Below are 25,818 nucleotides of genomic sequence, written 5' to 3'. Positions count from 1 at the left end.
AGTGCCTTCAGCAGGAGTTGCTTCAGGCCCTCTAGCCCCAAGAGTACTTCTGCTAATGGGAGAGTCTAAAGGGTTTTTCTAGCTTTTAAAAACCTAAAGTGACAAGTGAAAAACGAGTGTTTTGTTCATGCTGAAGTGAGACATTGTCATTCACACGTGACGATGGGAATAACGTATAGACAACCAAAGTGAAGCATCCCCTAGGAGAAATGGAGCCTCAGATGGTGAAAATTTGAGTGCCTTTTAGTCCCACTGAAACCAACGGGAGTTGAGGATGCTCAGCTCCTTGCAGGACTGGACCAATGATGCCTTAGGATTTATATGTGAGCTGCTTTAGGTAGCACAGTCAAGACTTGCGCTCCTGCATCTTCTTTGCCTAAGCTCTTGGCGTGATGAAAAGCACAGGAGACAGAGGATAAACTACCCATCATTTTAATTTCATTACAGACACACAGCACTGGCTTTCCTTAGTACTCTTCAGGCTCACCCGCCGCGCCCCCCTCATGACACCAGTGTCATTGCTAATTAATTATTGGGCCACATGCACAATGGCATGGTAATGACGGACGTGCAGAATCATCCCTCTTTGGCCTCTTCTAGTCAGGCTTTGCTGGAAGTCAGCTGACGTCTTGCATTTCAAACTCCCCTCTTGTAGAGGTAATGTAGGCTCAAGTAACCAACATCTTATCTAACCCCTGAGAGCAAGATCCTTCTCGGAGGAACAGTTTATGTGCTAAAGTCTCAGAGTGCACAAAGCTTGAGGAGCTCAGGTTTGCTGTGGAGACTCAGCTATTGTATGATCTATATGCTCATCTTGCTGGCTGACTTAACTCAGTGCACTGAAGACGGCCACTGTGAAGAATACCCTTATAGTCATGCGTCAGCTGCTTCAGGAAGTAGAGGGTTGTGAAAAATGGCTGCAGAATGAAAGTGTAGGGAAACAAAACACTGCATCTGAACTGGCATTCAGGACAGGGCTAAATGTGTTTGGGCAAGGACTGCATGCTTAATGGCATCTACGGGTATTAAACAACTTCTATACAATGGACCTAATTCTGATCTCAGTTACACCAAATAACTCTAATGCACTCATGGAAATTACTCTGGATGTACACTGGGATCACTGAAATCACAGTCTGGCCCAATATACCACTGCATGCCGTGGGGAAAAAAAGGTAAAGCTTCTTTCAATGAGAATGCACCCAGTAGAGCAGATCACATAATTTGTGACCTTTTGCCTCTGAAATGAATCTGAGCATCAGCAAGACTTTAGCTTGCAATAATCGCTACAATAGTTTGAAGGGTCTGAATCTTTAATATTACCGCTGGCCAATAACTATATTTCAGTGTGACAACCAGCATGCAACTGTCATCAGCTATAATCCCCATAGGCAATGAACTGGGGGAGAGTGTTCTAAACTTTGCAGGCAAAGTATTTTGTTGTGACTAAATTGTAAAGTGAAAGTATGAGTGGTCTTTTGCCAGGGCACTTTCACATAAGAACAGGATAGCCATACTGGGTCAGACCAAAGGTCCATCTAGCCCAGTATCCTGTCTTCCAACAGTGGCCAATGCCAGGTGCCCCAGAGGGAATGAAAAGAACAGGTAATCATCAGGTGATCCATCCCCTGTTGTCCATTCCCAGCTTCTGGCAAATAGAGGCTAGGAACACCATCCCTGCCCAACCTGGCTAATAGCCATTGATGGACCTATCCTCTATGAATTCATCTAGTTCTTTTTTGATCCCTGTTATAGTCTTGGCCTTCACAACATCCTCTGGCAAGGAGTTCCACAGGTTGACTCTGCGTTGTGTGAAAAAATACTTCCTTTTGTTTGTTTTAAACTTGATGCCTATTAATTTCATTTGGTGACCCCTAGTTCTTGTGTTATGAGAAGTAAATAACACTTCCCTATTTACTTTCTCCACACCAGTCATGATTTTATAGACCCCTATCATATTCCCCCTTAGTTGTCTCTTTTCCAAGCTGAAAAGTCCCAGTCTTATTAATCTCTCCTCATACGGCAGCCGTTCTATACCCCTCATCATTTTTGTTGCCCTTTTCTGAACCTTTTCCAATTCCAATATATCTTTTTCAGATGGGGCAACCACATCTGCATGTAGTATTCAAGATGTAGGCATACCATTCATTTATATAGAGGCAATATATTTTCTGTCTCATCATCTATCCCTTTCTTAATGATTCCCACTATTCTGTTCACTTTTTTGACTGCTGTTGCACATTAGATGAGCTTTAGCTGTGGAACACTAGTTTGACAGACACATCCTTTGAAATCTGTGTTTGGTGGGTAATACCTTCTGAGAACCCCAAGAATAATTTCTTGTCTCACTGATTTTATCCTTTTCCCTTTGGATAGTATTGCTTGCTCTTGTTTTTCACAGCATGCAAGCCAACACAACTCCACCTTTTGTTATCCTGTTTTGTGCACCAGCTCTGGTAATATCAGCAGGAACGTGCAGAGCAGAGATTGTCCTTGTACAGGTGAAATTTGGGGGCACAAATATTTACCCAATGCACAGAGTAGGTGTTTAGCCAGGCATCTATACGTTCCTCCCACACTTATGGAGCAGAAGCTAATGGATTTTCTAAAGGTAAAGTTTTCTCCGAGGTGTTATTTTGATATGACCATATTAACGTGATGACTAGTGGTTTGTTCTGGAGAGCGCTCAGAAGGGGACACTCAACTTAGATTTTTCGAGATGACTACAGTTAACGCCAAAATGTTACAAAGGGCTAAATTCAGGCCATTTTGAATAAGAAAGTGTGAAGGTCACTAAAGTGAGGCACACTATTTGCACCCAATCCTAGCTCCCCTCGCTTCCAGAGACCATGCAATACCATAGAGAGGGTGGTATAGGATGAGGGCTGAAGGTCATGGGCCACCTGTTTTTGTACATACTCCATTATCCCTGGTGCCTCCTTCTCAGCTGGGATTGTGCTCTTGGCATGAGTAATCTGCATTTGCAGCTGTGCAAAAGTTGTGTGGGTACCTTCATACTGACTGGAACATGGATATCAAATAGAACTTTCTTGGTCTTTTTATTTTTGTCCCCATTTTGAGTGAAAAAGGAAGAGGGATTTGAACCCATCTGGTATCTATCTAGGTCCCAAGGAGTGTGCATATGGCATTTGAACTTTGGTTGCAATGTACTGATTCTGGCTGAAGTAACTCTGATCCCTAAAACTGGTGTGAGGCTTTAGTGCTGTGGCTTTAAAATGGGAACCTAAAAAATGCTTTTTAAAAATTGACATTTGCTAGAAAGAGAGGTGAAAGGCTCAGAAGGTAAAATCCTGCTCTGTCACTTGGCTTGATCCAAGGTGAGCTCGAATGTCAGCAGTTTGATGTGGACTGGTTAGCATCACACTTACCTGTAGAGGCAGGTGACAGCTGAATGTGAGTAACCAAACAGTCCCAGAAAGGTGTGCTGAGAGTCGGTTACAGCAGCAGGCAAAGATCAAATGTATCAGACTCCTAGAGGGCAGGCCCTACCTGTGCTGAGGAACCTAGACTTGTCTGTTCCAGAGCCCAAATCAGAACAAACTACAAACTAGAAACCTTTGCATTAACATATGACTTTGATATGAAATCCCAGCAAGAGCAGCTACCTGGAAATTGGTCTCAGACCAGCTATAAGAAAGACAAACAGTTTGGGTTCTTTGCAAGACCGTTTAAAAGGGAGACTGTGGAAACAGTCATGTCCTGCCAAAATACACATCATCTGTCAAGCTTACAAGATACTGTTACAATACACAGCAAGTCAAGAGACTGGGTTGATATATACAGTAATGAGACATTTTTGTTAAGTTGTATGTTAACCAGATATTATAATATTTTGGCACATGCATAAGTTATGCACAAATTCACTTGCTAAAAGCCACAATTATTTCAAAGAGCTAAAATATGTATCACCATTTCCCTAACTCTAATATGAAAACTAACTTTTACGTACAAAACCATACTAAAGCTCCTCCTCCCCTTCAACTCCACTGCAAGCTTAGAGTCTCTGTGAATCCACTACCAAGTCAAATACAAGAAAATAGTTGTATTTAATTGCTCTTGTACATTCCACAAACACCATTGGCTAAACACTCTTTGTTGTTCATCCCAAATCCAGGAGTAATTAAGAAATTAAACTCATGTCAATAATTATTGACGCTAAAAGTTCTAAATTACATCGACAGGCATACAGAGGCAAATCTCAATTCAGGGCCCAATCCTGCAAAGAGAGAGACATGGGTCGCTACACACAGATCTGTTTGCAGGATTGGGCTTTGCATTCTGAACCCATTAAAGGGACATTGTCAAGATTTTGTAGCATAACATTGGAATTGTTCAAATATTGTGTTTAGCTGACAGAGAGAACTTTCTGATTCTAAACATCTCCTCTTGTCTGAATATATCACTCCATGACACAGAAATACTATTAAATAGTCTCTCTTTTGTGAGACCTACGAAATCACAATATTTCAAACTGCCTTTTTTCCCCTTTGCCATAAACAAAGATGATTTTCAGAGCTGTGCAGACAACATTGAGGCTGCTGGAGCACAAACACCTTTTGGCATGATAAGGTGTTATATAAAGATTTAAATGTTAAACCAAGAAATCCACTTGACATTGTCTGTAGATTTCTCTAAAATAATTCCTTTTAGTTCCCCTCAGTTTTTATGTACAGGAAAGAAAAAAGCCAAATACACTACAATGTACATGCCTTCACTGGCATAAAAAAACCCACCTCACTACCTATTGAAATGGGAATGGTATTTACAATTGTAAAACTCTGAATATGTTTTGCTATAGCTAATCAACATGTGGAAAATATGCTGTTCAAAACTGTGGCACTATGGTAAATAAAACCAGGCATGGACTATTGAAAACATCATGGTGACCCTCCGTGTGCCAACTTCTTTTTATATTATTAAGCTGGTTATGGAGAAAAAAAAATCCGAGATGAAATCTGATTACAGAAAATAATACCCCTCTGAGTGAATTACTGCAGAACATTTCCCTTTCACAAATGATTGTGGCTCAGTGTATTTCCATCTATCAACTACAATGCTGTCCAAACAAGTTTTTGCACTGTATTTTCAGTGCCACAAATTGTTTTCTTTTTTGGGGGGTATTACATTGTCACATATCAATAGAATGTTCTTTTCCTGCTAAAGTGGTAGCTTGTACCATTTCATAGACAAACACTGGCACCTTCACATTATGCATGTCATATAATTTGCAGTTGATTTCAATACTGGATTATTCCTTTGTAATCAGCCTTGGATTATTTGACAATAGATGTCATGGGGAGGGGAGGAGGAGGAAGAATGGAATACTTTTTGCATGCCAAAGGGGCTTTAGGAGACAAGACTTTTGAAATGAAATTTTGCGTGTTTTGGCTATTAGTTACTGATTGACAGGATTATTTAGGTCAGCTCATTGGAAATATTCTAACTTGCCCTTTGGGAGCTACATTTTAAAGAATTCCATTGCTGAATCAGTATTGTGACTAATTCTGTATTTTTCTTCTGTCTTCCTCCGTAGGAAGACTGAATAAACTACAGATGCACATAATCAGTAACTAATCACCTATACATGCAATATATCCCACACTATACAGGAATGCATGAAGCATAAACATTCAGTTTAGTGTACTGAAGAGCTAGTACTAGCAAGAACACAAAGTCACAGAATAAACTAAAAAAACCCACTGTTTTATTGTGACATTGAACCCTTGTTGATATGAATGATTATGGGTACTCTTGACATGTATTACATAATGTCATGGTGTAGGATGGCACTGATTATCATCTGACTTCTGAGAATGTTTAATGGTCCCTACTGACCTCAGTGCATTTTGGTAAGTCACAGAAATTTCATCATCAGGTTTGTGTATACAGTTAACGAGTAGTTGGTCTTTATAAGCACCATTACAAACCCTCACATTAAGGGTATTATTAATCTAGTTTACAAATGCTTCATTGATAAAAATAGTATGATTACAGTATACACACACTTAATTTACATGTACTGTATTATAGGCATAACTGAGATAAACTACTGAGCTAACTTTGGTTGATTGAAGTATGTAGACTGAATAATTGCAATTTTGGCTTCTAAGTTGTGTAAATATTACAGTGCATTTATAAATCTAGATTGAAAATGTACTAGCACCAAATGGATATCATAAATGGCTGACCTAGTAAGTTGTAGTTGGAGAAGCAAAGTTTAAGAATTACAAAAATAGAGAAGTCCATCAGTTGAAAGCACGTTCTTGTACCTCTGCTGAAATGATGTGTCTCAGCATCAGTGGCCAACCTCCAATGATAAAAGTCCCAGTTTTCAAGATTCAACATATCAAGGTAGCTCAGCTACACTTTAAGAAGCCTGAGAAAGTGGTTGTTTTGATCTAGGGTATTCATTCTGTACCTTGCTTATGTAATAATATAATAGTGCTCATTCATACAAATGTACTCATGAAAGATTGTACCTATGATATGGAGAATCTGATTGGGAGGAACATTCAGTCCTACCTATCTATCTTTGGTTTTAATTATTTGGTCTTTGGTTGATGAATTAATGAAGCAAAATCTGAATTTTCATTTTCAGGTTATCTCCCAGCTCACCACTGAGGTAGTCTTTGTCATGTTTGTCTTCAAGCTGATTAAGTTCCTTCTTTTTATAGAGTGGAATACTACTGATTTGTAATGAGTAGGTTCCAGGTATTGGCTTCTTCTTTGTGAAATGAAGGTAGCTTATCCCTTCCTTCTGATTGATTCTAAAGAAACCATCTTCGTTTCCAGAGTCAATTAAATATCGGTTGTGATTTGTCAGTGTTGAGAGAGCGGGAAGAAGTTCCAGGATGCGATCTTTGTTATTAAGCCCAGAGATGTTGAAGGAAAAGACGGCTGTTTTTTCACTATCCCAACTGGCAAGACTTACTTCTGGTTCCACCTCAGGTTGATCCTGCACAAGAACACTAACATTAGTCTCTGCTTTGTCACAGAACAGTTTCATCCATTTATAAACAACTTAACTTTTATAAATAAAAAAGTTGAAAAGAAAACTATATTGTTGCCCGTCTTAAACGCCAGGCAACTCCATTTGCTCCAACTGACTAGCAGAGGGTCTCGGTCAGAGCAGGATTTGAACCTTGAACTGAGCAGTTAGTCCTGTGTATGAAGGCAAAAGAAAAGAAAGTCTTAGTTACTTGCAACTAGCGTTCTCTGAATGGGTCATCTCACATCAGGCTGCATGCTGCACATGGCTCTCAGAGCTTTGAGATGATGCATTTCAGAGTTCAGACCCTTTTCTCATCTTCCACACATGCTAGGTGCACATACCTGTGTCACACTTCCCAGTCTGTCAAAAGCAGTAGTGAAGTGAAGCTAATAATGAGCTGTGTGAGGTAATGTGGTTTGTGGAGCAGGTGAGTCATTTAATGGGTGTGACTTAGTTTTCTTCTTTGCAAGCTTTCCTCTACTTAGGCACTCTGTTGGAACAGGCTTCAAACAGCTTCTGTGCTACAGCCTAAGGGAGCTAGAGATGAAGTGGGTATCAGCTCTTGCCTCTAAGGACACATCTACACTGAAGCCAGAGATGTATTTTCCTGCTTGAATAGATTGCACTGGCTTTGATCGAGCTAGTGCACTACAATTAGCAGCATAGCTGCTGTCGTTAGTGGCAAGAAGCATTAGGTGCCCTGAATACAACCTAGGGTCCTGGATGGGGTTATATTCAGGGTGGATAATGTCTCCCACCACCTGCACTGTGATGTCTACACTATTTTTAGCACACTCACTCTATCAAAGCTAGCATGTGTATATCTATCCAAGTGGGACATTACACCTGCAGAGCCAGTGCAGATATAGCCGAAGTCAAGGTGATTGAACTCATATAAGACATGAGCTAAACTCCACTGAGATGAGTTATTAGTAACATTTCTAAAAGGCAGAGTTTCAGGGAACATAAAAGAATGTCAGCTGGAACGATATTAATTTGGAAACTTCCTGCAGCAGGCCAGGGTATGCCAGTGTAATTCTTCAGCCACAGCGACAAATTACCCTTCATCGGCTAGCAAACACGCTAAGCTTTGAAACCCTGATGATTTTTAGGGAACAGTTATCACACCTGTGGCATTCCAGCTTGCTTCACACTCAACACAGCTTCTTCTTCAAGTATATTTATTGTGCTTTACTAAATCATTGATCTTGCATGATTATAAACTGCGCATCAATTGCAAGGGGTCCAGAAAAGTGCATCCAAAACACTTTTGCGTGGGCAAAACCCCCCTACTTTTGCACATGTGGATCATGTACCTGTGTATACAACTTGGCTTGCACACACAAACTTGAGTTATTTTACATGTGTGAAGGGTGTTCCTGATTCCCCGTGTTAGCACGTGAAAAGGTGAGATATCTGCACATGCAAATATATATACGCTGAAAGCATGCAGGACGCTTAGCTCGGTAAGTGTGCATGTGGTACAGGGACATTTTAGGAGGCCCTTTAAAGTTTTCTGGGTTATACTCATCAGGATGCACAACACAAAACTAAAAAAAACCCGTACTTTCAGCTGACTTATATAAAATCTGTACAACCTGAAGACTACAGCAATGGCCCATTCCCTGGCAGCTTCTGTGCATTTTAATACAAAGCCTGCCACTATCAGTTTATAGTTGTCTTAGAGCAGCTGGAGAAGATGGAAGGGAATCAATTAAATGAGCTTGGATCTGGTGTCATTTCTAATGTAAATTAATTAAAATTTCTCAAAAAGAAGAATATGAATTTTGTAGTATAAATTAATTGAAGGAAGTTCTCTGGCCTGTGCTATACAAGAGTTCAGACCAGATGATCACAATAGCCCCTTCCGGCCTTACAAACTATGAAAGGAGCCAAATCCTGCAGCCCTCAGTTAGACAAATCTCCCATCAAAGTGAGAGAGAATTCGGCCTGAGTCAGAGTGCAGAATTTGGTCAATGGACATGCAAAGTTGAACCTGCCACTATGGCTTCTTGTGCACAGGCATTGTAAGATGCTGGAAACAGAAGGAGTCTAACATTTTTCTGCCAGGCAAGTTAAGAACAGAGCAGGGTTGACTGTTTTAACACCAAAGTTACTCGCTTTTGTCAATTCAAAACAAACCGTAAGGATGAGGTTGATGCAGTGTTTATTTTCCTTTGAATTTATTTTAAGGAATGTTTGCTAAAAATGAAAAGAAAACCGTCTCCCATTGGACTGAGTGAAAGGCGACTTGTAGATAGGTGCAACTAGTCACACAACACACTGTTTTTAATGTAAATACAGGTCATTACATCATCTATTAACAACATTATTTGGTGCAAGAGGCCCATGACAACAGCAGAGAGGAGGGGGAGTTGGCTGAGCATCACAGCAGACTGTAGTAATTTAAATTTCACAGTTACCCCAACCTAAAGATCCCAACATTAAATCTACTGATCACTCAAGTGACCTTCCAACAATTATGTTCTGAATTCAGCTTCCAGCTCTGCTATCTGGGCCACACAGGGAGAACACTGTTTGCCTGTCTCTGACAGCCTTTGGTCCACAGCCAGATTGTGGGTGACCAGAAGCACGTCCACATACCTTGTGAAAGGCTGAAGTGACTGGATGCACAGGAATCCCAGCAGTTTCTGAATTTAGCCTTTGGAACACAGTATTTCCTTTGGAGAGGGTCCCACTCCCACCCACTCCATGCTCAACACAGTCCCTTTCAGTGGGGGACTCACCCACTCCCAGAACTAAATGTCCCTGTTTTGAGACCACAAGGTCACAAAAGTGTTCTACACTCATGCTGTCCTTTGATATCGAGAATCATCCTTGCTCTTGAGCTCACCCCTTGCTGGAGAGTTGGATGGGCATTTAGCTTTAGCGTTTGACAAGAAACAGGAAATGAGCAAGCGTGTTAGGATCTTCTAAAGATGACCTCTCCCTGATGACTGTGAGTATGTTCAGAAAGCCCACCCAGACATGCAAAGTCCCAGAGCAACTCCTTGGGCCATGTTGAACTGACATGCCTGGCTGTGGTCTGAAATTTTCCCTCTGGATTCTTTCTTTGCACGCTAAGTCCCTGATTCTGGCTCTTAGAAAACAGCCCAAATCCCTCCCCAAGAAGGACAATTACCTCTGATTCATTTGCAATAGTTTCATTAGTGCTTCTGCGCTTCCTTCCTCTCTTGGGATAACCGTTGATTTTACATTCATAACAAGCCTCGGGGGAGAGAGAGTTGTCATCTACTTCACCGCTGACGGGCAATTCCTGACCATGACCTTTACCCAGTCCCACTCCAGAAACACAGTGTCTGATGAATTAAGAAGTGAAAATTAGTTCCATGAAATTAGTTCCACCCCTCAAGAAAAAACCCATACAACATTAAGAACTTGTATTGCTCTAAACCAGTGTTTCCCAAACTTGGGACGCCGCTTGTGTAGGGAAATATCCTGGCAGGCCAGGACGGTTTGTTTACCTGCCGCGTCCGCAGGTCCGGCCGATCGCGGCTCTCACTGGCCCCAGTTCACTGCTCCAGGCCAATGGGAGCTGCTGGAAGCAGCAGCCAGTATGTCCCTCAGCCGCTGCCGTTTCCAGCAGCTCCCATTGGCCTGGAGCAGTGAACCACGGCCAGTGGGAGCTGCAATCGGCCGAACCTGCCGACGCGGCAGGTAAACAAACTAGCCTAGCCCAGACCACCAGGGGCTTTCCCTACACAAGCGGCGTCCCAAGTTAGGGAAACACTGCTCTAAACACACACACAAATAACGTAGCCAATTTAACTGGTAAAATTCCTACTGAGGTCAACAGGCCGAATTCTCTTCTCAGTCACACTTTGGCTTCAGAGAAACTGGCCCAGTGGGGCTTTGCCTAAAAAAGACCTCCAATGTTTGGCTGTATGTAAATACTGATTTACTAATATTATGCTATGTAAATAATGATTTATAAACACAGGCCCTGATTTTCAGAAGTAGCTAGTGATTTCGGGTGCCCGATCCAAGACACCTTGATGGAGGATATTCAGGAAGCACCGAGCCTCTCATCTTAAATTCCTCAAGTTGGGCACCCATAAATCACTGGTCACTTTTGAAAATGTAGGCCAGGATCTTTATCCCATCCACCAAAGTGCCTGAACCTAGATTCTTCACACACCTAAAAGTCTCAATGAAGCTAATGGAAGGAAAAGTGCCAAAAGTCTTCAGACCCAGGCCTGTATTTTGTAGGTTGCACATGAAGTTCTAATGAGCACTATTCTCTAATTTTCATGCCAGCATAGACATATACAGAAAATAATTCCCTTGGAACTTGGATGCCATTCAACTAGAAACACAGGATCACTCCAATATAAAGATATTTCATTCTAACGTCATCAGTAAAAGACTGGGATAACAGCAATTGTTTTTAGAGCCATACAACTCCCCTTTTCTTAGAGAGGAGCTCTATGCTGCACAAGAATCAAGTGCATACTGACGGGGAAAATCTCCCTAGTGCACAGCTCAGGTACGTGGGGTAGGTGCTGGGGTTCTTTGTAGGAGAACAAAGGAAGAGAGGAATCGTCCCTCCCAACAGGAGTGGCTCAGCAGACACTACTCCAGCTTGTAGTATCCTTTGTGGCCCTGAGCCAAACTTCCTTGGCAAGGCCTAGAGAATCCATCTTGCTATAGATCCATCATCCCCACCTTCACCTCCCCTCCGGCCCTGCCTCATCTCCCTTGCAGAGCTTGGCTCCAAGCACAGGAGGGAGTGTGCAACTCTCAGACGCCTTCCCCAAATCCTACCCCTTTTCCAGCAGCTCCACAGCAGAGGCAAGGGAGCAGATTTTGCCACTTAATGGCTATTAGTTTAAATATGAGAAGCCCTTACCCTTGTCCTATCCTGAAGTAACCAGGTGGGCATCCACAGACATAGCCACCATCAGTATTTGAACAACCATAACTGCATGGGGCTTGTGCAGAACTGCATTCATTGACATCTTGGCAACCGCCACTAAATTGTTCATACTGAAATCCGGTAGGGCACATACATTTATAGCTTCCCAAAGTATTGTGACAAGATGCTCCTCCACAAACATGTGCACTGAGGCATTCGTTTTCATCTGGAAGGGAAGCACAGCAGATTAGAGACTGGCTTTTATTCTTAGGACTAATTCAGCCTATCGCTCCCCTCTGTAACTTTAGATAACTTGATAACGGAGCAGATTCAAACATGCTGCCACATCATATGTCCAAATCCAAGAACAGGGCTCTGCCTCATCCCTGGCTGCTGCAGCAGTCCCTAGGAGACCACTGCAACCAGAGTAACACAGAGCAACCCTTGGACTACTCTACACCATACCAGAAGCTTTTTCAGCCCAGCCCAGCTCAAGGGAGTAGAACAGTGGCTTATGTGCCACCTTCCCCACCCACCTCCCTTCTCAGCTATGCCAAGTGTAAACTGGATGAAGCTGAGGAGCTGGCCCGGTAACACCATGTTTATTATATTGTAAAACATTAAGGGGAAAGAGTGAAGAAATAATGGATGACACCTTCAGTAACTACTGAATCTTTTTTTGATTAAAAAAGGAGATATAGATGAGGTACAGTTCCTTACAGAAGAAATAAGCAGGAAAAGCATAGTATTAAAGCCCCTTTGCAAGCATATGTAAATATTAAAGATGGACAAAGTTTGGATCTGAACTTTCCCCCAGTTGAGTGGTATGGTGAGTTGGAGGTCAGGTTGGACTCATCTGCAGTAAATATATAGCTTATTGTTCAGGATGTTTTCAAGAGTGCCTTGAGATTTATTAATGCTTCTGTTCTGTGACAAAGTTTAGCTATTTTTCTATATTTTAAAGCAATCCCTTACATTTCTTGCAATATTGAGTTATGGCTTGGCAGACAACAGAACTGCCTGGGCTAGAGAAACAGTCATACACTGTACAAGACATGGGAGGATCCAAAGCATTCTTCGGTGATTAACTAAATGTGTGTTGCAGCAACATCAAAAAGTCCCTGTACGCTTCATGTAATAAGGTCAAAAAGACAGAAATGATTTGCAGATTCAAGATTGCCAAATTACATGAAGGAAAGGTCCTGCAAAAGCCTGTGACAAAAATTCTTCCCCTGTGGTATGCCCAGGGGCCCCAGATTAATATCTAACCATACTTAAGACATTCATACTCTTACATTCAGGAAACAGTAGAACCTAGAGCCTGACCTTGACTCCCTGAAGTCCACAGGTGTTTAGTCATTAACTAAAACAAGGACAGGTTTGGGTTCTATGTCACTAACTATGGCTCAAGCCTACATACTTATTTGCTGCTGAACTCATGGTTATCTTGCCTACATTATGAATGTAAGTTTGGGTTATAAGAAGGTTATAACAACCACAGCAACTAAGAACAACGAATTCATTTTACCTAATGTTGAATCAACTAGAACAGGGGTTCTCAACCATTTTCTTTCTGAGCCCCCCGCCAACTCCATGGCCTGCCTGTTCCACAACTTTTTCTGCATACCCAGTAGATTAAAAGCCAGGGCTGGCATTAGGGGGTAGCAAGCAGGGCAAGTGCCTGGGGCCCCACGCCACAGGGGGCCCAGAAAGCTACGCTGTTTGAGCTTTGGCTTCACGCAGGGTGGTGGGGCTCGGGCCTCAGCTTCAGCCCCAGTGAGTCTAGCACTGGCCCTACTCTCTGGTTTATTTTGGCAGACCCTGAAAACTGCTCGCGGCCCCCCCAGTGGGCCCCGGACCCCTGGCTGAGAACCACTGAGCTAGAATTTAAGAATTGATTTCTATTTATAGGGGGACTGTGACGAGGAAAAGGGGAGAAAAATCCAGTGGAAAATGATATAATAAATATACCCTACAGAGAGGATCCATTGGTATCAGCCCAGCTTATCAGGGGCTCACTCATTTTTAATAAACATTGGTAGCATATGCTTCACTTTAGCTAGAAAAATGGGTTTCAACTGTGGAATCATCCTGCAAGACATGGGTTTCAATTACAAGCAATAAAGATCCAAAATATAGTTTGAGGTGCTCAGAGAGAGTTCCTCCATCCTTAATATTTAAGAAAGCTGGAAATTACAGCTTATTCTTTTCAGGTTGTTTTTAAAAGGGTGAATTAAATCCCAATTTAAATCAAATCTCTCCCCTCCCTCACATTTAATTAAATCTTTCCATAACCAAACACTTTTTGAATGAACCTCAAATTCCCCTGCATGTAAAACGCACTGAGCACTGGAGCAGAAATGTCTAGACTCCCCATTCAGGGCTGTGTAATATGTCAGAATGTTTGGTAAACATAATTAAAAGCAGAGACCTCCCTAGAGCAGCAGAACGATAATGAACAAAGGCATTTTTATATGCTCTTAAAAACAAACAGAGCCAAACAAAGAGTATGAGGCTCTTAATTCTCAAAGATGGGGTCATCAAACATCTCTCTTTAGCCAGCCATGCAAAACTGCAGATTGTGCGGAACCCAATTAAATCAGACTGGAAATACACGCAATCCTAGCCAGCAGAAAAATAATGTGTCTATCATTTGAATATGAAAGGTTCATGTTGTCCTGCTGCAGTATAATACAGAGTTGTTTCCTATGACTTCTGGGACACATAGGGCCCAAATCTGTCTGCTGAAGTCACATTGAAGAGTAACATTCTCCAGGAGTAACCCCACTGATGTGGGTCACAGCAACTTGGGACGTAACCAAATTTTAGATGGGGACCAAATGTTTCATTTTAATCTGCAGGTGAATTTATTTCCTAACACACTGAAGAACCAATAGCAGAAACAGTGTTGGGTACGTGCTCCTTGTAAACTTTACCCCTAAGCTCTGGGGAAGTATCTTTGGGCAGATACAGTCAAATCTGGCTGAATTTTGACAAATCATGTTTTAGATTTGTAATGTGGGCAAACCTCCACAAAGCCTTAGGAGAACCTATCATTCACTCATGTGATCTCAGCAGATTTTAAAGCTAGTTCTCATACACAACAGCCCACTTGTGGGACTGTAGCTAAAAGATGGAGGTGCAGATGCAGCAGGATTGTCCTGGAATATTAGATGCTTGCAAAGTGTTGTGCTAGATGTTTAATCTTACAGGTCTATTAGAATCAAACCCTGTATTTGGATTGTGCCAGTTGCTGTGTGTCGTCAACTTTCAATTAGAGTCCTGTCTGAGTAAAGACAGAGATAGCTGAGTAAGGTTTTCTGCATTTGGGCCATGTCCGAGTCAAAGTACTTAAGCATATGAGTAGTAGTTCCCTTGAAGTCAATGGGACTACTCACTAGCACACACTTAGCTCTGATTAAAGTGCTTTGCTGAAGCAGGGCTTTGCCCATTGGACTTCAATGGGAGTTGAGAATGCTCAGAATGTCACAAGAGGGGCTCAGTATCGTATCAGGTTTGCCTTCTGCTGGACAGAGTTTTATGAAACACATGGCTAAACAAAATACAGAAACACCCCTCCTCTCCTCCCCCCCAATCTTGTTGCTAACACAATTATGGTGTATTTTATTTTGTTCACAAAGAAAAGTGACTTGCCAACACATTGGTTCCACTGGTAATGCTGGAGATATCCGTGTGGGCAGCTACACCTGTATCCTCCAATTATATTCTGGCAACCATGCTGGCACCGGTGGTTTCCATCACATTCATCAACATCTGTAAGGGTGAGACACAGTCCAAGTTTCAGGAATTCTCTCTTCTCAACAGAGATATTAAGTAATACCGTATTTTCCGTGGTTTCTAAACAAGGTTTTTTTCTTTTCTTTTTAATCCTCCTAGCCTCCATAATCAATGTCATGTGATCAGCGAGGAGAATTTGTGAAAGGTGGGCAAATATGAGTGGCAATATAAAACTGTAAGAGAGAGGAATATCAGAGGAGGAGTAAGCTAACTTCAGTGGCTTCTCGTGTTAGTTCTCTCGTCATTTGGGAATTATTTTATGACACAAAATGTGATCATCTTTTTAAAAAAAATACTTTTAAAACTGAAAGCAGTGTATCCTAGAAACAGTGGCCTGTAAAATATTTTGCTCAGAATTTGAGCAGTACACATTAAGTGTTGTTGCATTCCTTAAGAATGGAGCGTTTATGACTGAATGGAAGCACTGGCAGACAAAAAGATCTAAATGAAGGGCATTTAAAAAAGAATATAATGTGCATTTTAAACGTGCATTGTAAGATGAAATAAAATTTGTCATAAAAAAGGATTGGTTTTTATTAAACATTTTAGGTTCTATCTTTCTGATTCTTTTTTCTTCACAAATTCTATTAACCTTCATTACTCAGGCATCAATCACTCTTCTACTTCATACATGCAAGAAGTGCATTACACGCTGAAATTGACTGTGCACAGTGCTCCTTTGTGCTTCATACTGTAATCCTTCTTCTAAACTAGACAGGGAGAGCCAAATTCAGAGCTGGTTTAAGTTAATGGCGTTGCATGCACTTGCTTACTCCAGCTTTGAATTAGCTCCTGGATGCAAATGACTTCAAATACAGTACTTCAAGTACAGCTCCTACTTACTTCAATGGAAGTGAAACTGCATAGCTGAGAGCAATGTGTGTGAGTATTTCCTTGCGTACTCACATCGGATGCATGATTACTGTTCCCTTCTTCTATGGGGCATGTATACGAGGCCAAATTCATTTCTGGCACATCCACTGACTTCAGTGGAGTTGTGTTTGCTTTTACTAGGGATGAATAGGATCCACACAGTAGAATTCCCTTCCACACTCAGACAGAGCCATCAGAAAATCAAGGCATCCAGGGTTCTAACCTCATTGTCTGTGTTTTGCCCCTTGGAGATCTTATTGTTTTAATGTATATCAAAGCTGATCTACAAATAGCAACAACCCCCATAGGAAGGGAAGGGAAGGGTTTCACAAATTCTGCGGCAAAATTCAACAGGAAGTCACCACACAATGTTCAGTTTGGAACAGAGGCGCTTGGCTCAGCACAGAGGGAAGATCACCATCTCCTCATGCCTGTGGGGAGAAGTGAAGGGAAATCCAAGAGGAACCGTCTTATTCCCCAAATTCCCAGTGAGGCAGCACAAGTCTATGTGCTGTTGTCTTTGAGTTTATAATGCCGGATGCCCCAGGCTCATGTTGGGACAATAGAAGACCAGCGGGCTCAAGTGGTCTGTACTATTTACTATTTACCTTCACAGCTGACTCCAGTCTGATCAAGGGAAAAGCCACGCTGGCATTCACACGTGAAGCTTCCTGGTGTGTTCTGGCAAATACCTCTCGCTCCACACAGATTGATTTCAGAGGCACATTCATTATTATCTAAAGGTAAAACAGATGAAAGTATTAGTGCTGTTCTGCAAGGTAATTACTCATCTCAAAGACAATCATTCAAGGATGTTAATAGTATAAGAGTGCATGAAAAGCAGAAAAGAAACATAAGTGACACAAGACATTGACATGACTGACACCGCGCTCCTTTCCATCCTGTACCTTGCATCAAAGAAAGGGGAGAGAGAAATCCCTACTTTTCCACTTGACAACACTATCAGGAGACACAGTTTGAAGGGAACTGCTCTCAGACCTTCATGCTGGATCTTGACTGAGGGGAGGAGATGGGGGATAGCTCAGTGGGTTGTGAGTTCAATCCTTGAGGGGGCCATTTAGGGATCTGGTGCAAAAAATCTGTCTGGGGAATGGTCCTGCTTTGAGCAGGGGGTTGGACTAGATGACCTCCTGAGGTCCCTTCCAACCCTGATATTCTATGATTCTGCTCTCCTTGCATACACAGCACAGACACTGATGCCACAGGAGCACAGAATACTAGAATCAAGATCCAGATTACAGAACTGAAAAGGAGAGATTCTATTTTATATTTAAACTGATCTAATATGGATGTATACATAGGCCAAGTTGTTCAAATGCAAACATTTAGGGCCAACTTATTAAAGATACGTTAACATTGGACCCAATTACAGGCACAACACTGAAACTGCTGCTAACTAGTGAAGAAAGGGTCAGAAACATGCACAGTGCGATCAGTGTACAGTCCTTGCACTTAGGGAACTCAAAGACTTGCATGCAGGAAACAAGGGACACGGGGAGGGAGGAAAGGCCTTTTTTCCACCTCTGCCCCTACTGTTTCATCCAGTGCAGTCCTTCTCTGTTCCTAGGGCTCTAACTACCTGATTTACTGGTGCATTCATATAGACACTGACACTCTCTCATTTACACAAGCAACTAACTGCGGGTGCAAAATATAGAGGCTATTTAAAAAAACCATGGCTCTTTGTACAAACATATTGGTTTATTCTACAGTAAATAACTGGTAGTAGCTGACACAGCAAAGGAAATCTGTTTGTACAACAAACTTATTAGGCCAAATTCCATCCTTTGTGGTTGCCCTGCGTAAGTGGAAGCAGAATCTGGTCCAGTATTCAGCATAAATAGCCTCCATTTCTGCACCTCCTTTCTTCTGGAAGATGAATTACTCATCCTGTTACAACACCGTCAGGAATGAGATGCAATAAGAATCCTCAAATGGGAGTTTCCACTTAATGAAGAGCAACATCCAATGTCACTTACCAATACACGCTGTATGATGCTGAGTGAAACCAGGAGGACATTTACAAGTGAAGCCCCCTATGGTGTTGACACACAGGAACTGGCAGTTATGCTGTTTCGTTGCACATTCATCGAGATCTGAAAGAGTAAACCAACATTCCTTCCATTTTCAGTCCCTACCAAGGTGCTGACATTCAATGTAGACACCGAGAGAAGTGGCTGCAAGTTAGCGGTTCAACATATAAATATGTTGTAGAAGAGTAAAACGTAAAAGTATATTGCACAGGCCTGGCCCAGTGCTCTAGCAGAGCAGAACGTGATACCAGTCAGAGGACCTTGCCTGTTGTCAGCTAGTGGGACAGGAGAGCTTCAGGCAAGAAACATTACATTTTGATTTATTTAAGTAATGCCCTTAATATCAAAGGGCTGAGTAAAGCCCCTGTAGGTTACAACAGCAATTCCAAACTTGGCATAGGAAATGCCATTTTACTTTGTCATTATTGTTTAAATAGTTCCTTTGGGATTACAGCCCATTTCAGCAGAATACAGTTTATAGCCTGCTGAAGCTCCTTTGGAAGACAACTGACTTCAGTGGTAGCATACACTTGTTTTGTAGTAGCATCTTTCAGACAGATGATGATGCCCATGATGCTGCAGTGGGTTCCCTTAGTGCCGACTGTGATGTGCATGCAGAGCCCTTTTGAATATAGTAGGACTACATGTGAAGGGAGCTACAAGCCATTGCAGGATTGGAGATTTGACCTAAAAATGCTTTCACAGAATGAAATAATGCGGGCCAGAAGACAGCGTATTGTATAAATTCCAGAAATTACGGACCAAATTTTCAATACACATGCAAAAGTGCTTCCACAGTATTGTGCACCTTTACCACAAATACTCATAAATTGGATATTGCAAATGCGAACAGGAATTTAAGTACACAGCTACCTACTTGCCTATGCAGTTGCAGTAAATTATGTGCATTTGCAGATGTGTAATTGCACAAGCTCCTCTTTGCATGTGGAGCTTCACCTCTCCGCACTGAAAAAGTTGGTTCTCTAGGATGAATACATGTTAGCATGCAGCCATAAAGCCAGCAACAAAGGGAGAGCAAAATGGAAATTACTGGCGATAGAGAAAATTTCATCATTTTAAGGTGAAATTTGAAAAGAGATGGATATTGGACAAGATATAGAACTACAGAGAGACTCTTCCAGATGACAAAGCCTGCAGAAGAGAGGTCTCCAACCAATGGTTTTGCAGAAAGAGACAAAGAGGAGACAGGTTACTAGATGAGCAGAAGCAGTGGAGAGGAGGAGAGACAGAGAATATCCCTGAACTGGATCTGCATGGGGGCACCAGTGAGGCTGTTTGAGAAATGAGGTTTATTGGTAGTTCCTCTTGGGACTTGTGAGAAAGTGGGCAGCAACAGTGGAGAGCTTGATTGTAAGGCACCGGGACCTGAGAAAGCCATGGAGCTGGGAGTTGCTTTAGACAAGGGGAGGAGAAATGAAGGCACAGATGAGAGTTTCAGAATTGGTGGAGTCAAAGCAGTTATATGTTTAGGCAATATGGTCTCAGAAGGGACCACCATGATCATAGTCTGACCTCCTGCACATTACTGGCTACAGAACTTCACCCACCCACTCCTGTAGTAGGCCTTTAACCTCTAAATTATTGTCTCTTCCTGTTAAAAGGCAGCTTTGTAGACAGGAGAGGTGTGGAAGAAAGAAGAAAGGTGAGGGTTGAGCATGATGCCAAAGTTACTGGGAGATGGGAGCCAAGGAAAGAAACGGAGGAGACAGAATATTCTCCTCTCCTTCATTTCCCTCTCTCGTCCAGTGCTGCAGGAATGGTTAGTTAAAACACTGCTGATGCTTGACAGTGTATTGCAGAACTAGTTGATCTTTTTGTTGCAAACATTCAGTCTGAGCTACTATAACTTGCATTAATTAAAGTGAAATTATTATTGCAAGGCATGGCTTAAATCAACATGCTTAAAATCAGAAGAAAAAATATTTATACCAGGGAGCAAATATTGCGGAAGAAAAGTCTTAAAAAAATATTCACTGCTATAGTTACTGGAATATTCCAACTGTCTCCAATATTTTTGGGCTCGCCTCTGCTCTCACATTTACTCCAGTTTTAGACAGCAGGGTTCAGCGGAGATACTCCTGATTTACACCAGAGTCAGACCCTTGGCACGTATCTGGATAGCTATTTGTCTGTGAAATGTATCTTTGGGCAGATACAGTCAAATCTGTGAAATGTAGAGTTCCTCCAGTCAAGTTTTCCTTTTCAGTTTTTACCTTTACAGCTTCTCCCGTCCTCTTGTAAGATGTACCCTTTTGGACACGAACACTGGTAACTTCCTTCCGTGTTCTTGCAGATGAAATTGCAAGGCTTAGGAGACTGGTTACATTCATTCAGATCTAAAATGAGAAAAACCAGACTCTTTTTGGCGATATCAACCAAGATTTGTAATGAAGAGTTAAAAATATCCAGGAGATTATTTCACACAAAAATATTCACCCAAAGTCTGGTAACACATGATGTTTTGTTTTCCTATGATGAAAGAAAACCCTTATTTCTTATTCCTGGAAATTTCCATTCAAGTTAATCTCTTTAGTAATGTACTGGCAGGTGTAAAATAATGGAAAACCTACCTACGCAAAGGGTGCCTGTTATATCTGGAGTATAGCCAGGTTTACATATGCAGCGATATGATCCATGCTCATTGATGCACTCTCCATTCCGGCAGACATCGTGAATAACCTTGCACTCATCAATATCTGCAATGCAATAAATATAAATTCAGAGAGAAGACAAATAATAGGAAATTACCGTACCTGATTCCAGTGAGACTCCTGTGCTTTGACAAGAAAAATGCAACATCCAAATAATGAAATGCTCCATGCATTTAGGAGGCATGTATCTTTAGAAAGAAAAATATGCATGGATTTAGGCAATGCAGCACAAATTGAACATTTAAATGTAATGAGCAAGCTTTAAATGCAAATGAACAGAGTAGGAGGTCCTATCAAGAACCTCAAATAAAAGACTTGTTAAAGCTCCCATTTAAGCCAGTGATGAAGCTCACATTTTCTTTTACGAATCTGGCCCAAAGAAAATTAACAGGGATATTTCAGCATATTTGCAAGTGAATTTGTGTAACATTTTCAAAATCACATAAGTGACTTATGAGCTGAAGTCCCATTTTCAAAGATCACATGGGGCAGATTTTTAAAGGTATTTTGATGCCTAAAGATGCAGATAGGTGCTTATGAAAATTCCACTAGGCACCCGTTTGCTTCTTTATGTGCCTTTACAAATCTGGCTGTTATGTATTTAATAACCTACCTCAAAAGTCAAAGTGACTTAAGCACTTTTGAAAATGTTACCCTTTAGGTATTACGTTTCTTGCAGGTTTGCGAAGCTGAGTGTAACACTGCAGCATAAACTTTGCTGCTGACAGCTCACACCACCACTGAACATCACTGGGGACTACCTAGAACAAGCTAAAGTCCCACTTTTCTAATACTGCATGTTTTAAAGAAAGTTTTCCACCTTCTCCTTCCCCAAGGTGTTTTAGTTAGCACAGCACACTAGAAAAAAAAACTTCACCAAACTATGCTGTATTGGGGTAAATGGGACTTATCTCTCCATGGCTCCAGCACTGTTCACAGGGTGCGTGCACGCAACTCACCAACCAAGAGCACGCTGGAGCATCACACTGAGCAGGAGCCCATGATCTTGGGATGGGGAGGGAACAACACTTCTAAGAGCTGGTGAAAAACACCAATGCTTAGCATCAGGGACTACTGTGCTGAAACGTCCCCTGGGTCATTAGGAGTACTCAGTGGTGTGTTTAACTGTAGATCCTATTAAGTCCATTGTATGTTTTTGTCCAGTTATCTTTAATCAAACCAAACAGGTAATTACACCAAACACAAATGCCAGGTTTTAAGTGTCCTCCATTAGGCACAGGCAAAAAGCTCAAATTTGAGTGTGCAAACATAGGTGCTGGAACTAGGGGTGCTGCTGCACCCCCTGGCTTGAAGTGGTTTCCATCATGTACAAGGTTTACAGTTTGGTTCAATGGCTCTCAGCACCTCCACTGTACAAATTGTTTCAGCACCATTGCCCGTCCATGTGCCTGATTACCTGATGTCTGCATATAAATGTACATCCTGCCAGTGAATGATTTGGGGAGCCTGCTGAAATTTGGGATTTAGTTGGTGCCTAACCATCTGAGCTGGCTGCTCAAATACCTTTTTGCCTATGCATGTAGGTCCTCAGCAAATTCTGCATTCTCACCATTGGAAAGCTTGCAGAAAATTTGGACACAATTTTTGTTACAATAGAGGATTTCCATGTGCTCAAAGGTGCAGCAAATGGAGTTTATACTTTATCTCTTGTTTTCATGTGGTCTTTTGATTGCAGATTTCCCCTTAAACTTTTACAGACAGAAGTACCTGCTCCATTGGTCATGTATCCTCGGCCATGGGGGCAAAGCTTTTTAAAGGCCACGGTGCCTGGGAAGGGGCAGATCTCACAGTTTGGCCCCCAGCCACGCCCGCCATCACAGCAGCATTCAGACTTAGTGACAGAGTTCCTATTGCTTGATCCAATCTGACACAGACTTTGTAACACTTCAGTGAAGCAGTAGCCCTCTCTCTGGTCTGAAAGACAAATTATGTTGCAAGTAGAGTACAAGAGGCAATGGCTGGGGGGGGGGTCATGACATATAAAGAATTTAGACAGAAATATCAAAGAAAGGGAAGCATACTTAACCCTGAGACTGTGGAAGTGAGAATGAAAGTCTGGCAGCAGCAAGAAAGAGAACATGATGTCTGAGGGAAACAAAGGAGACAAGAAATTTAGTAAGAGGGTAGGAGTGAAGTCAGCGTGTGCCTAGAAAAGATGCACTTCCATTTGAACCCAGAGAAGAGAAGAAGGGCTCACTGAAAATAGAACTATCAGACAAAAGGACAGAGTAACTCCTGCTGATTGATACTAATCAACAGGAGGCTTTCATAATAAGCCAGTGCACTCTAACCAACTGATACAAGTGTACAATTAGCAAAGGAAGAATATAGTGCCAGGATGGTGCCTAGTGACAGAGGGCTCCACCATACAGACACTTAGTTCAAATTTATGCAAAAATAGTAATATATTCTTAACCAGTGAAATAATCCCAACCTACTGCAAACTTCCGGTACCAAAGGAGATGCTAGTTGGCTTTGCTAAAGCATTAACTTGGTACTTACCAAGGCATTCATTCTGGGTGTCACTGGCAGTGAATCCTTCATTGCATTCACATCTGTAGCTTCCTATTGTATTGATACAACGTCCATTTTCACAGATCCCAGGTTTCGTTTGACATTCATTTTCATCTGTATTTTTTTAAAACGATGTGACAAAAAATAAAATCCATAAACATGTTAGTCCAGGAGTGAAAAAACAGCATGAAGTTTTGAGTTCATGGAGAATAGGTTCATCAATGGCTATCAAGATGGGCAGAGATGCAACCCCATGCTCTGAGTGTCCCTAGCCTCTGTTTGCCAGAAGCTAGGAGTGGACAACAAGGTTGCCTGTTCTGTTCATTCCCTCTGGGACACTTGGCATTGGCCACTGTCGGAAGACAGGCTACTGGGCTAGACAGACCTTTGGTCTGACCCAGTATGGCCGTTCTAATGTGGTGCATTTTCACTGGTTAAGCTTGAGGAAGGTATCAAATGGAACAAACAGACATAAACAATGATATTTCTTAAACACTCTGACATTTAGTGTTTCAAGGGCTAGATTAATCTAAATAGATGACAGGTAAACCCATGCCACACACATTATTTCTAAGATTTCCCTGCATCATATTCCATGCTATTGATTCATTCAAAAATTATTTGGCAGCCATTGCTGCATCCCCTGGATTCCATGCATAGTTTAAAAACAATACAGACATAACATTACTTACAGTCAAAATGCAAGGTAGTATGGTATTTTAGGAAAGAATTTTTATTAAACAGTATGGTTAACCTTGTGATTCATTATACCTCAGAGCTCTGTATTATTTACTATTTTTATATAATGGTGCTTTATAATGGGGAAAATAAAAGTATTTATCTAATTTATGTATATTTCATGTCTCTTGGGTAAGGGACCTCATTGGAAGGGACCTACATTTCTTCCTGTTTTTTGACATAATTAAAGAAGGCAGGGCCAGACCATTGGCTGCTGTAAATCAGCATAGCTTCGTTAAGTTCAGTGGTGATACACAGCATCTGAAAATCTGGCCCAGAATGTCTGATTACAGAAGAGATGAAGTCCTACAGAAAGATTTCTGAAAAAAACAGTTTAATACAGTGTCTTCCTACATTTTTATCAAGTGGTAAATGTGATGACGTTTAATAAATGAGTATGCATGCAGCAACTGGTGCTACCGGTCTGTATGTTAAATCATGGCTGACAACCGTGGCACATATCTTAAATCAGTGTTTCCCAAAATTGGGACGCCGCTTGTGTAGGTAAAGCCCTTGGCGGGCCCGGCTAGTTTATTTACCTGCTGCATCTGCAGGTCTGGCTGATCGCGGCTCCCACTGGCCGCGGTTCACTGCTCCAGGCCAATGGGAGCTGCTGGAAGCGGCGCGGGCTGAGAGACATACTGGCCGCCGCTTCCAGCAGCTCCCATTGGCCTGGAACAGCGAACCGCGGCCAGTGGGAGCCGTGATCGGCCGGACCTGCAGATGCGGCAGGTAAACAAACTGGCCCGGCACGCCAGGGGCTTTCCCTACACAAGCTGTGTCCCCAGTTTGGGAAACACTGTCTTAAATAAAATGACCACTCATTTTGGGGACTGTAACTCGCAGGCAGAGCGGAGCAGAAGACAGGACATTGTTTTGGATAAAATATTTTGAAATACTAAAGTCTGTCATTTTCTCTGCTCTTCTCTAGTTTTCACCCGCTTGAATTTTGGGTATATCTGAGTTTTGACTATATCCAGCCTGTGGACCTGATTCTCTACAGCAGGGATTGGCAACCTTTCAGAAGTGGGGTGCCGAGTCTTCATTTATTCACTCTAATTTAAGGTTTCGCGTGCCAGCAATACATTTAAATGTTTTTAGAAGGTCTCTTTTTATAAGTCTATAATATATAACTAAACTATTGTATGTAAAGTAAATAAGGTTTTTAAAATGTTGAAGAAACTTCTTTTAAAATTAAATTAAAATGCAGAGCCCCCAGGACCGGTGGCCAGGATCTGGGCAGTGTGAGTGCCACTGAAA

General features: G+C 41.8%; 1 protein-coding gene across 9 annotated transcripts in view; it reads right to left on the bottom strand.

The window, feature by feature from the left end:
• Positions 1-3,673: 3,673 nt before the first annotated feature.
• FBN1 (fibrillin 1) overlaps positions 3,674-25,818 on the bottom strand; it is a 227,738-nt gene continuing 205,593 nt past the window's right edge. For 6 of the 9 annotated variants that reach the window (XM_039490873.1, XM_039490872.1, XM_039490876.1 and 3 more), the window contains 10 exons: positions 23,809-23,934; positions 23,014-23,220; positions 21,205-21,330; positions 20,848-20,970; positions 18,560-18,676; positions 17,168-17,296; positions 15,543-15,662; positions 11,883-12,114; positions 10,155-10,332; positions 3,674-6,976 (listed from right to left, as the gene is read on the bottom strand). In XM_039490873.1, the coding sequence (XP_039346807.1) occupies positions 6,587-6,976; positions 10,155-10,332; positions 11,883-12,114; positions 15,543-15,662; positions 17,168-17,296; positions 18,560-18,676; positions 20,848-20,970; positions 21,205-21,330; positions 23,014-23,220; positions 23,809-23,934 (1,748 nt within the window). In that variant the 3' untranslated portion in view covers positions 3,674-6,586. Of the gene's footprint in view, positions 6,977-10,154; positions 10,333-11,882; positions 12,115-15,542; positions 15,663-17,167; positions 17,297-18,559; positions 18,677-20,847; positions 20,971-21,204; positions 21,474-23,013; positions 23,221-23,332; positions 23,392-23,808; positions 23,935-25,818 lie in introns of those variants that run through there. The other 3 variants (XM_039490878.1, XM_039490879.1, XM_039490877.1) reach the window with 3 other exon arrangements.

The sequence above is a fragment of the Mauremys reevesii genome, linkage group 10, assembly GCF_016161935.1.
Source record: "Mauremys reevesii isolate NIE-2019 linkage group 10, ASM1616193v1, whole genome shotgun sequence".
Classification (NCBI taxonomy): domain Eukaryota; kingdom Metazoa; phylum Chordata; order Testudines; family Geoemydidae; genus Mauremys; species Mauremys reevesii.
Note: the sequence above shows the minus strand (reverse complement) of the source record. Positions and strands in the feature narration are given on the sequence as shown.